Source organism: Amblyomma americanum, chromosome 4 (assembly GCF_052857255.1).
Source record: "Amblyomma americanum isolate KBUSLIRL-KWMA chromosome 4, ASM5285725v1, whole genome shotgun sequence".
Lineage (NCBI taxonomy): Eukaryota > Metazoa > Arthropoda > Arachnida > Ixodida > Ixodidae > Amblyomma > Amblyomma americanum.
Genome location: NC_135500.1, coordinates 147,035,734 through 147,049,148, shown reverse-complemented (window position 1 = coordinate 147,049,148; position 13,415 = coordinate 147,035,734). Strand labels below are relative to the sequence as shown.

At 44.6% G+C, this 13,415-nt stretch overlaps 1 protein-coding gene across 1 annotated transcript in view; it reads left to right on the top strand.

Annotated features, from left to right (window-relative positions):
• LOC144130399 (guanylate cyclase soluble subunit beta-1-like) overlaps window positions 1-13,415 on the top strand; it is a 118,449-nt gene that overhangs the window by 93,219 nt on the left and 11,815 nt on the right. Inside the window, exons 7-10 of the mRNA XM_077664325.1 lie at window positions 1,994-2,194; window positions 4,892-5,182; window positions 5,756-6,022; window positions 10,021-10,167. Of these exons, the coding sequence (XP_077520451.1) occupies window positions 1,994-2,194; window positions 4,892-5,182; window positions 5,756-6,022; window positions 10,021-10,167 (906 nt within the window). The remainder of the gene's footprint in view (window positions 1-1,993; window positions 2,195-4,891; window positions 5,183-5,755; window positions 6,023-10,020; window positions 10,168-13,415) is intronic.

Below are 13,415 nucleotides of genomic sequence, written 5' to 3'. Positions count from 1 at the left end.
CTTCAAATGGACAGCCACTAGGAATGTCTCTCAAAATTACCTCCTTTTCTTTACATACTATTTCTTCTCTCCCACGTTTTCCGCACTCTACAAAAGAACTGCACCGGGGACACGTCCTTATCAAATGGGTGATTATCAAAGAGTTCATTGTGTCCCTATCAGAAATGTGAGGTTTGAATGTTTACTGAGAATGCCTTTACCTTATTCAGTAAAATAAGAAATTCCGAATGTGTAGCAGATTTTTCATGTTATCTCAACCTGAAACGTTCCCAAGAACAACTGCATGTCTTGTTAATGATGTTTCAATGATGTAGACAATAGGAAAATAAAATGAAATTGTCGGACGTAGAAGCAATTAATCACGAATCATCACGTACGTTGCTCCTTCATGAGTCATGTTAATGTCTGGGAATTCGAGCAAGGAACAGACGAAAGCGATGGGCGCGATAAATTGGAAGGGCAAAAGATAATACAGTCGAGTAGAGTGTCGTCGCACATGGCGGGGGCCTTTCACAGGGAACACAAGGAAACGCATAACACGGCATCGCAGTCTTAGGGGGGGAAACTCAGCTTGCCCAACGATAAAGACAGTAAGCTCCTAATCGAGTTTACCTGCGAGAATCCGCGTTAAAAACGAAAGGAGCCTGCATGAATCTTTTACCGCGCTTTTCCCAGCTCCCAGAGTTCTTTTCGTGCTCAATAGGCGAAATATGCACAGTATCTGTGTTACAAGGAAAGGGAATTTAGCCGTTATATAATGTGTGTTCTTTTCATTTAAGGTAAGCGGCTGAGTTGTCGAGCTCAAAGAAACACCAAACAGCCGTGAATGTAGAATATTGTTTCTAATAAAGAGAGTTCCGGTGTGTGTATTTTTACTTTTTTGTGTCTGACAAACTGCAGCGCTTGCAGACTTTGGAAGGATTAGAGGTGCATAACTATAAAACACTTGTGTTTTTGCGACTACGAATGTAATCAGGACTTTTGATTGGTTCCGATATAGTACCGAATTACTGTTTGATGTTTTCTTATAATAATGATTTGTAGTTTTTCTTGCACAAAATGGGTGGGTGAAACAGGTTCTGGGATGCCTACAGCGTTGTACGAAAAATTCCTTCCTGTTACCTTTGCAAAATAAGTACATATTGGATCCGCCGCAGTACTGCATGAGCATTCGACCACACTGCAAAGAAAGAGACAATGTTTTCTGGAATGACGTTAGAAGGAGGATTGTGAAATGGAAGATATTTCGTGGACGCATTGGAGGCCAAATTTTCAAGTACAAAACTGAACCGCGTTGTTGGCTTATAAACCTAAATTATTTTCTTAGCCATGGATTTGAAAGCTTGACAGTTGCTAGACAGGCGTCCGTGATAACTATTTGACTGCTGCTCAAAATGGATGGGCAGTGTTTGCTAAGGCCTACTAAATAACTTTAATCCTACTCGGTAAAATATATTATCAAATTAAAACCATGTCCATATTCGTAAGCGCTTTATGTGTTTTACCGAGAAGAGTGGAAGAAATATGGAAATAAAACATTTGGAATAATATTTGTGTAGCTCATTCCTAATGTCTGTGTTACGCTAGTTGTTTTGGTGTGGTGGGGGATGGGAGAGGGAGGGATGATAATCATGCTCTCAGAGACACCGACCATTCAGAAATCTTTTCGCGGAGAAAGCCATGGAAGGTCAATTAACCTGGCTTGTTTCCAGTTGGCTTCAATGCACGAGGCATGCAGGTGATGCGAACGAAATTACAAACGGTAAAAGACAAGGAATATACGGGTACCGGAAGAATCGTGTACGGGTACGGCTTTCAAATAAATACTGTTGGCTTGCTGTGTCATAGCATTTGTATCCTGGTTTATAAGCGATCAAAATATGAGATCAGAATCCTGAAATCTTTGGTTTAATAACCTTCCGATTGAACCAAAGAGGGCAAAGTAGTTAATTTGATGTAGCATCCATTAAATGGGTCAAACAATGCAATGCAGGGCCTCGTCCGGCTAACGCGATCCATGTGGCAACGAGGACAGCCGCTACGGTTCACCGACATGTTCACCATTTGCCGGCCTGTGATCGAGTGCACCTTTGAGAGCATCCTGGGATTCCTCAACCAGGTCTACGTGGTGACTGCCAAAGATGGCGTACTCGAGAGGGATCGCAAATTTCCGCAACCGAGGCCTGCTCCATCGGTGAGTAGCAAGTGCAGCGAAAGGTCGGCGACGGTGACTTAGCAGTAACAGAAACAAGTTTGTTTCAAGTATCACTTGCTACACACGAGTTTGCTTAAATGGGCGCTGATAGAACGAACGTTCGCTTAGTATAGAGTAAGGGCGATGCTACCTTTAAATATGCGTTAGGGAATGACAATTCGTCTCAGATGCAGCTAACTGCGGTCACATCATTGTGTTGCATGGATCAAGAAGTCGCCGTGAACTCGACCCCGCAATATGAAAACTCGATCGCGCTTCCAGGAAGCGAGGAGACCGAATAGCGCCTCTGAGGCCTCGCGAGACCACCTCGAAAAGAGCACGATGACTTCGGAGAGGAATAAAAGGGGGTATTGAAACTAAAGTGTAGGCCATGCGCTTGCCATTGACCTAAAAGCTCTACCATTACGTGCGTTTGCTGGTAAGCAAAGACATCTAATGGGGAAGCAGAAGCGCGGAGGGCGCGGTACAGAGACTGCGTCGAACGCATGCCTACTGTCGACGAACGTGGGTCAATGAGCGGCAGCAATTTCAAAAGCTATAATGCCTTGTTCACTTTTGTTCACTTCGCTGGTCACGTGATAGCCGTAGTCCGCCCAGTCGGCTCTACCTCTTTCGGGCTGCTTCCAGGCACAGGCAGTGCGCAGGTAGCAGAGAGTGCAGCTGTTACATTCTGTGCTCATGTGCGCTACCCTTCTTTCAAAGCTGCATCGGCCCAGGTAGGATAAATGACGCCCTCGAAATCCCATCGGCAAACCACCGTGATCAGAGGCCTGTGACTGTACAAGATGTCGTTGAAGCACATCGGGCTCGAAGTCGCCTCGGATGATATCGTGCGGACGTGAACATCGCAGAGCCGTGCTCTCACGGAGTCTTGCACGCGAAGTACGCGCACTTCCCGACCGCTAGGAACACTGTTAGGTACGCCGACCTGCCACCAGCTGCCGTTATCGCTTTAAATATGATTACTTACATGACGTCCGTAAAGTAAATTCTTGGCAGCCAGGTTCTGTAGAACTTGGAAAGCACTGCTTTAGTGTCTCCTTTGAAGAAGACGCCGAACATACAGCACTTTTTAAAAGAATACTTAACGCTACTTTTGAAGAATTCAAAAGCACAAAATTTTTGCCTGTAATTCGGAAAGTCCACTTACTACGAACATAGGATACAACGGACCTGATCCGCGTGACCTTAATGTCCATTGTAGTGCCGAACCGATTGCATATGCATTATTAAAACGTGGCAGTACTCGAGTTTGGCTTCATGTCTCGAAGACCGTGCTTCATTGCAGCATAATAAAGCGATTATTTCGAGCAAGGCAGACAAAAGCAACAAGCAGTATAATAAGCGATGCATATAGTATATCTTTTCCAAGGTTGCAGGTGCGATGTCTCTATTGTGCGATATGAGTACATACTAAAGAATCCGAGGCAGTCTTAAGAACTCCAGAAACGTCCATTACCGCGTCCCTAAAGCCCAGTCATCATTTGGAGATGTTAAACACGAAATACACTTTTAATTTAATTCCATCGCTCGTTACATCATCTCTTACATATAAGAGCGAGCACTTTTTGAGCTTTTTGCGCTGATAGGAAAATAATCATGTGTCTCTGAAATATCTGACAGTGCAATCGATGTCGAATTGGGAACCTCCATGAAAGCACTGGCCATTAAGCCTGCCTATAAAACCTTCTCTATTTTGTGAGAGGGCAAGGACAGCGAGTGAAATACGCGTGGCGTTTAATACACCGATTCGTTGTCACGTCCTTAAAAGCAAATATTTTTGTACTGTTCGTTTAAATGACCAGGAATACATGCGCAACATGAATGCAACGCGCAAGGACATTTTCTTGTTAAAACAATTTGCGAAGCTTAGGCTGTGAATAAAATGGGCATAATAAGCACGCATTTTGAATCCAGTATTAATGAAATGTACGTTTTAAAATCGAAGATCATAAATCGCTCCCTGCTTCTAAATACAAAAAAGTTAAGAATATATGCGCAACTTTCGAAGTGAAAGCCTCGCGCTCATCGATATGAAGCGTACACATAGCTTTCCGCCCTTGGCAGCAAAGCAGGAAGTGGCCATACTCTAAGATAGGCTCTGAGGAATTACACGCTGTGTCAGGGTGGAAATATTCAGAACATAAAAAGCGGTTTATCAGGCTCTGCATTTTTTAGTATGGTGCCATAGACCGATAATCGTGTTTTAGAAACAGCGGTTACAACTTTCGCACTCATACAGCGTAGTAACGTCATTTAAGGGGAGGAAATTGATATCTGAGGCATTCCAAGTGAGTATGGAATGTGGGCGGGTTCACAAAAGTAAAGGTGCTGTAGGGGCGCGGTCGTGAGTGAATTGTTTACGAAATGACTACCGAATGCTTGGTCACCAAATAAAGCTTAAGACTGTTGCATAAAAAGAGGCAGATATATTCTTTCACTCACATTATTAAAAGCAAGACGCTTACTAGCAGGATGTTGACGAAGTGATGCGCTATTTAGTGAGTTCAAGAAAAAGGACTCAATGCTCGACCCACAAATGGAACGTACTGTGGCTTCCTCCTGTGCATTTGGAGCCTCCTGCAGTGTTTCTAATGCGCCATTAGCAATCCACAGGCGTAACACTCTGGAGGGAGAGGGAGAAAAAAGCGCATGGTCCGCTCTCGATCTGCGCAGCCTGCGAGCAGCCGGCGCAAACTGCTGCGGCGTCTGAACAGCACTGTTGAGCCTCCCCCTGACGGTGTGCTGCGGCTCAAGGGCCAGATGGTGTCGCTGCCGGAGGCCGATTGCCTGCTCTTCCTCTGCTCTCCGAGGGTCAAGAGCCTCGAGGACATGCACCGCGTCGGGCTGTTCTTCAGCGACTTGGCGCTGCATGACCCCGTGCGGGACCTCATACTCATCTCGCACCAGCGTCGAAGGGAGCGCGAGCTGGTCGAGAAGCTGGATGAGGCCTCCAATCACCTCAAGGTCTATCCAACTGCATTCAATCACAAACGCTGGGTATTTAGGAACTTCCATAGAGCACGGCTCGGCATGGGTACGACGCGTTACAGTAACGCCCCTTGATAGCTAATGCAACGCGGTGGCCGGGTAAAATATGAAGAGAGGGTAGGCAACAAAAAGCGTTTGGTTCTTTACTAGCTTTCGCTCAGTGGCAGAGAATAAAACACTACCACTGGCCGCTGTTGCTATGCAACAAGATGAGCGTGATTGGCAAGAGAGTAAAACAGGATAAAAATTGTGTGGCATTAGAGGGCTCGAACGTCAAGATTATTTCAGGTGCAACTCAAACCAAGTGCAAAATACTACAAAATATATAGTTCCCAATGAAAAGAAACCGTAGGCGTGACAAACAGCTCTTGTGCAACTTTGTCGAACGCTTTTTCTTTCCGCTACGTGTAAAAAACAGCATACTTCTCAAGAAGGTTTGAAAATATCGGGCAGAGTGTGGCGTTGTTAAGCTCCTAATCTGTTTTAGTCAACAACTGATGTTACAGCAAACTGCGCCTCCAAACAAGATACCTTTGCATGGCGACGCAGATCCTCGATTCGAAGCTTCGCGAAGACAAGCGTCGCACGGAGGACCTGTTGTGCTCCATATTCCCAGCAAAAGTGGCTCGCAACCTGTGCCTAGACCTCCCCGTGGAAGCTGAGAAGTTCGAGCTGGTGTCGTGCCTCTTCTCTGACATCGTAGGCTTCACGGCGTTGTGCGGCAACGAAAACGTCCAACCCATGGACATTGTGCGCCTGCTCAACCGCCTCTACGTCCAGTTCGACTCGCTTACGGGACTGCACGGTGTGTACAAGGTCAGCACAGTACCACTCTAATTACTCCTTTGTTCAGGAACGCCTCGAGCCTGCGTTTCTTGGTGCGCCGACGCGGGGTTTGGCTCTACAACTCTCTAATTTCTTTAGTGAGTTACTCCGAGTTGCAACACAAACCTAAGCAGGCAGTAACGGTGTACCACGGATGGCGCAATCGCATCTAGGCTAGGCGGCAGATCTGCTGCGACTAATGTACTGAACTTTGCAAGGCGCTGAAAAAGAAATGACCCAAGTACATAGCAACAAACCGTTCGTCGCCGACAGCCACTAATGTTCACCACCTTCTTCCAGAAGCAGTTCGACCATTCTAGGAGGCTTATCGTGCAGCCAGATTTGTGTACGCCTCATAAGAATAGAGGCGCTTGTGGCGCCAGACCATCTGGTAACGAACCGAAGTTAATTTAACAGTTGTATGCGCCACAGTCTAACAGAGCAACTTGGGAAGAAAACTGTTTAGGATTAAGTAACTTGGCACGGCATACGAACAAGTTTGTTCAGCAACTTTAACAATGCATTTCGCATCTTTCACTCCCGAGACATCTAACTAATGGAACCACCGTCCCACTTCCATCGCCTCCATTACAGACTCCTGCCTGTTTGAGGATACCTTTAACGAATGTATAACGTGGGGACATTGAACAAATTCTGTTCGTGGTATTGTTTATTTTACCCACTACTTTCTGTAATGCTTCGGCTCTGAGAGTAAATAAATAAATTTATAAATAAACAAATGCCCTCCAGCTGCTGGTCAGCAGTTCGCGGACTCAGACCTCCCTTGGCGCCTCTATTTTTGTGGGCGTGTAGTCGTGCAGCCATATTTTGGGGAAGGTTACAGAATGACAGGAGTTCGAAAGTATTCCTTAGCTATTCGCGACGGCTTCTCTCGTAGGTCACTGAGTTTCTTTGGCGCGTAAAAAAGGCAGTAAGCGAGAAGTCAGCATGATGGCGAAGGTTTAGTTCTCGACAGGAGCTGCATCGTTTTAAACTATGGGAAATGCAAAAAACTTCGGTGTGCAGGTGTTTTATCGTCTTTAGCAATGTCATGTGGTGAATATTATTCTTCGGCCCTCTACTACGGCATGCTTCGCAGCACCTAAATAGAACCACTCAAAACGACTTTGATTTATACTGAGAATATACCACCATGTAATCTCAGAGGTGGGAGCCCGCCGCACAGATTGCCAGTTTTGTGAGCTCGTGTTTTAGCGAATGCAGCGAGATTGTCATTTCAATAAGATGCGCTTTATAGGCACCTGGCGTGAAAAGTATGCGGGGCACGCGAATCGATAAAGACATAAAATTTGTTCCAGCCATTGCATGTAACCAAAATCTTAATGTCCACCTTTATTTCGCCTGTGCGCATTGTGATAATCAAGGAAGCAGCTCTCTGCCGCTAATCACATGCCCCAGTAAAAATTTGATGCCGGGTTTACTATCACAAACAAAAGAAATGTGAGTAACAAAAATGAAACATGAACAGCAAAAAAGAAAATTTTAGCCGGGAGAATCTCAGTACTAACCCACCTTGATTTCACGTCGAAGCCGCAAAGACTATCTTTAGAATTGTTAATGAGCCTGGCTTACATTTGCTTTCCAAGATCTAATACGAGTGTACTTTACAGTTGGCATTTTAAGCCTCTTGTTGAAGATTCATTTGACAAGCGCTTGTAGTGCTTCCTGCATAAGATAGTGCTTCTGAAAAAATTTTAGTCATGCTAATTTTATGCAAATCTCGCAAAGCATTTCGAAAAATATTTCGCGCAAACGAGTGCTTATAGACACCTAACAAGGTTCCTTCACAGGTCTGGCAGATTCCAGCAGCCCGTCAGCATGCCGTAGAGAAAAACAGCGCAAAGTCACATCTTTGTTCTAAAACCGGTGGCATGGGCTGTTACGAAAGCTAAGCAAGGCATATGCATCTCTTGAACAAAGGACTGGTTTAATAATAGACTCTTTCCACAGTAATGAATAATGACCGAAGAGAACACTGCAAGAAGAAAAGGCAATCTAAAAGAAATAATAATCTTAGAACAAACCGGAAGATTTTCAGTACTGGTCGCACTGACATTTGCGAAGTAAAACCGTATATACTTAATCAATTCAGCCCATATGACACCTTTAGTCTATCGAATGAGGAGTAGGAAATTAGATAACATGCAACGAATTAGGAAAGCTCAGTAAATATCTGCTACAGAATTTTAGGAATCGGCCCGAATATCGGACGGTGACTATGGCTATACTTTCCGCTATAATATACGCTAGAGCTATACAATAGCGTATACGTTAAGGTGACACGAAGACAATTTGACAGCTGGCGAAAGAATCTCTGAGGGTAGGAAACGATTCGTTAATTATTGTATAAGCCTCAAATGAGCTAGAAGAGCAAATAACATGAAATCATGCGGAGTTGCAAAACAGGACATTTCAAAGGGAGGTAAATGGGATTGCAACAAAGGAAGGAAACAGGTTCCGTTCGCAGCTTTGCAGATTACATTTGTGCGAAGCTCATTTCCATATAAATAAAGACAAGTTCCTGAGGACCGGGAAGTATAATTGGAAACAGAAGAGGAAATGGCCAGAACTCGCACGAGCCTTTAGAATGCGCCTATTGTTGACGCCGTGGAATGAATTTATTTGCTGAAGCAGTACCGGAGAGCTAACATTTTTATGCTATTCATTAATCTTCAACGCTGGCGAATGCTGTTCACTCTAATAGCTTGGTAATTCACGGATAAAAATTTCTTCTTGGAAACCCTGCTGTGACAAGTACGGGGAATAAAAAGCGTGCATACTGACGTGCTCACAAAGAAGCACGCCAGCAAGGGACCAAGGGTGGTTCCTACACACACATGACTCAAAATTCAGGGCGACTCCAGGGGAACGGTTAGATCGGATTTCCGAAGAAGGGCTTAGCTGAATCCCTAGTGATCCTCTAGCGCAAGGAGCTGATAATACAATTGTTTTTCGAGAGAATATGTTTTACAAGGCATTTTCTGTATTACAAGGCATTTTTGTAGGGTACATACCACTTGAATATATGACGAACAAGCTGGCTGCTTAACATAATTACGCAATGTCCGACTACTTTGTTAAATCCAGGCAAACAAACTGTTCCTAAATGATTCAGCACCTGGAATCGAAAACTAACTTGAGCAAAGCATTGGGGGAAAATAAACAGGCGCCTAAAGGAAACCAAACTTCTAACGTTTAGATTCATTTCAATATGCATTTATTTTGTCATTTATTTATTTTTTAACATAGCGCTAAGTTATAGAAAAGCTAGGTGAACCAAATCACCCCGAAAGGTTAATTTCATTTTCCGCAAATTTTTCCTCTATTTTAACCTCCAACTACAGAGTAAGACATACCTTGAACTGTAGGTATTCTCGTTTTTCGTTTCAAATAAGCTTTAGGTCATTTAGGATCAGAATGTCTAGCTATGACAAATAAATTTGCAGTGATTGCAAAACGTAGTCTATCCTGCAGTATGAATGGTATAAAAAAGGCAATATTAGGTCTGCATGTCTTCACATGTCTTCTTCCTGGTCGCATACTGCCTGACGCCGTACTAAAGAAGCGCTCGCCGGCGGTTAGAAAACCATGAACCTCTCAACAATAAATATAGCGGCACTAATAGAGGTTGTATATAAAAATAAGAGAGGAGTAATCGCCGCCGGCCCAGCAACTGCCTCACAGAACGGTGGACGCTTGAAGTAGCCGGTCCGATAAAATAAAACAGAATACAGAAACAGGTGAGGATGGGAGATATCTAACAGGCTATTTAATAGAATGATTTTATAAGTATCTGGAAATTAGTAGTGCTGAGTACGGAAAAGCATACATGTGTCGACGCCAGAGAGGTTCCACCGTACCCTGCAGAGGCCATTGCCTACCTCAATTTCGAACACACGCGCCTTAGAAATACACGAAATGGGGAGGGGGGGGGGGGACATCTGGTATCCTTCATTTCGCTTGCACAGGTGGAGACCATCGGCGACGCGTACCTGGTGGTGTCTGGTGTACCCGAGTTCACTGAGGACCACGCCGACCGGCTGGTGGCCATGGGTCTGGCCATGCAGGCGGTCACTCGCACCGTCCTCTCACCTGTCGAGGGACACACCATTGAGGTACAGTAACCACGAGACGAACTTGGCGACGTTCGGAACAAATTTTTGTATATTTGGGCCATTTTATGGGTAATTTTATATGTCAAGCCTTACAAGGCACCTCACGGTGCTTATGTACGGTTGATGATCGAATTACGTCGTGGACATTAGCTGTTGGAAAGAAATTTACACAGATGAAGTTGCTTGTATTCGTTATAGAAGTTCAAGGAATGAACAGGTAGGTTACAGTTGCGAAGGCTGTTGAATAATTGTAAAGGAGCGCATTCATTACTGGGAGAGAAGCAGATGCTTAGTTTTAGAGATTGCATCGCCATCGTATACTGTAGAGCCATTCAGAAAAATATATATCGAAAGGTACTTGCTTCTAAGCAGTGTATGGGTATCCTTAGCAGCTTTGGCGAGAGACAGGGGGAAGAAAAAGCAGCGAAGCTGACCAAGCATTAACTTGCTGGCAACACTGCGCGTGGGAAGGAATATAAAGAAGGTGACAAAAAAACAAAGAAAGTTCAGTTCGTTTTATGGTGCGTGTGATGCTCTCCTATGCTTTCGGATTGGGAAGAGAAGAGTTCCTTTCGATCTGGAAAGATTTTGAACACTGGCGATGAAATATGAGCCGCACTTGATATCCCAGAAATAAACCCAATGGACTGCATACTTTTGAAAAGCTTGTGGTGTGTCTTACACGAAACGCTCCACTTTGCAGTCGAGCGAAGATTGCATGGAGCGATGCGAAGGAGAAATACTGAGCAAATCAAGCGGATGTCACAGAGAAAAGGAACGTTGCAAACAGCATTTCTTCAATAAATATATAACAGAAGGTTAATTTAAGCGCAATGGCTGCAAATGTTAACGCATCTACGCTCAAGAAGAACCGTTTCGTAGATAGAACGAAAACAATTTCTTTCAGTGGGCTATAGAATGCCTTACAGTGTTCAGTATTTTGTAGTGGCTGTGCTGACGCCACAGGCCGTGCTGACGAAGAGGCCTAAGCGAGAGCGCAGCGCCATAGCTTCAGGATAGAACACCATTAGCATCCAGCTAAGTCATCAGGACGACAGCCCGCTTCGCCAACTCACCCGCCGAGGCTACCAACCTGCTTTAATAAACAGAGATGGCCGGCAACCACCAGCTTTTCCACAGATTTTCATGCGAGTTCAACGATCGACCCGCAGGACTTTTCTAATGATTTTAAAATATGAAATTGATATGTTATAAGGTGCATGACAATGATTACAGAGGATACTGCGCAATGAGTTTTCAGGAACATTGTGCTCAGTAATATCGCACGAACGTTTTTCTCTTAAAATATGATCATTATCACGATTATGATCATAATCATCATCATCATCATCATCATAATCAGCAAAGATTCTAGCAGGGCTGGCTACTGCCTTCCTATCTGATAAGATTGCGTCTACTTATACCTCCATTTAACTCTTCCGCCTCTTCTACGAGTGTGGAGTGCACGTCGAATTTTTATCCATATACTACGTGCTCTGCAGAAATGATTGGTGTTGTTAATACGCGCAGTTTTCGTCATGCGTATGTGTGTTTACAAGGCTTTTCAACTCGCTGTGCTTTCGAAATCATGTCAGTGACTGGCCACACGTAATCCTCTGAAGTATGCGTAAATAATAAGACACATTCGAGCAGATTAAGACAAATCAGGCTGCTAATCTGAGGCTTACTTTGCACGCATCCTGCTAGAGAGTAAGAAAATAATTTCATTTCTCTTCCTAATGTGTGGCGCCGTCTGGGGCCTCATTTACATATCTTTCCATTAAAGATGTGATTGCTGGGTGCTTACTAAGTTGGCGCTATTCAGGTTATGCAAATACCACTGAGTTAGCCGCAGACTTGTTCTCTGATTACCTACTCAATACCTTATTTGCGTATCAACCGGTACTCACACTCAGAGAGCTGCCCGTATGTTCCACGCAGTCGCACAAGCGCCGCTCCTTTTCTTTGAAATCTGCTTGCAGCAATAGTGAGGAGAAAATAGTTGAAAGATAAACGTCCATGGTTAAGGAAACCGTAGGTAATAAGCATACGACTCCAAAATATTACTTCCGCACATGCTATCAAGAAACACGCGCAATATGGATGAGTGAGCACTCGCCAACACTTTTCGACAAATGCATTCCGGAGACACGTCCGTTTGCTCAGGTCACCAGTGTGGCCTGGCGTCCCGCAGAACATGAGTGTGTGGGAAAACGAGGCTGGACAGTTGGAAAACTCCGCCTGTATACGAAGCACCACTCAAGGAGGGAGGCAAAATATTTCACACACAGAGGCAGCACAAACTATTAAGGACAGCTGAAGAGAGTCGCCGGTGACGGCGTCGGAAACTTTTCTCCACGCCAAACGGAAATCCGTAGCGCAGTCGGCCAACGGCTAAGCTCAGAGAAGGCGAGAAAATTGGCCTTCAAAATGAAGAGCGGTTCTAGCGCGGCTCTCCATCCGTCTTCCGGCAGAGCAGTTGGGCGTGAGGGCAGTGGAGTATTACACGTCATGGAAATATATGGTAGGGGGGGGGGGGGGGGACGGTTGAGGGCAGTTTAGTAGGGATGGACAGAGGAAATCATGCAAAATGGGACTGCTGAAAGATATCCCTTCTCCGAAAAAGATGCGCCGTCGAGATATCGTTTACTGACACATTCGAAAGGGACTTCCATGCGAGCTTAGTTTCTAGGTTGGAAAGCGGGCCACTGAAGGTTTACGGTTCTCGAATAAAGAGTTCAGCATAAAAAAATGAAACAAAGCAGACACAAAAAAAGAGGCAACTACGGGGTACCCTTCTTGAAAAATAAAAAAAAAAGACTTCCTACATTTTGCGTACACGCTACTGCGCGCCAGCACAGGCTGTGCGATCTTGAATAGATATGAAGCTTGCACAGTGCAAAAAAAAAGGTCATTTTTTCTAATCTCTGGGGGGCACTTTCAATTTTCAGAAGAATCTCTGACACACAATTCAGATGGCAAAGTATGTTAGGCAGCACGTATGCTTCAACCCCTGAAAACATAGGAGAACAAGTCAAGCTGATGACAGCGAGAGTCACTAAATCAGCAGGCAGTGGTACATTCGTAAACCCACTTCTTACAATTATAGCCCTGCTTGATAAGCTAGTCAGTACACTGTGCTAGTGCATTAATGTGGTCCTGAGAATGCTAACGGATAAAAGAAAGAAAGTCGCGGAAAACAAAAGAACAGCCGCTGTTAACGGCTTGGACTTTTGACATCGCTCGAA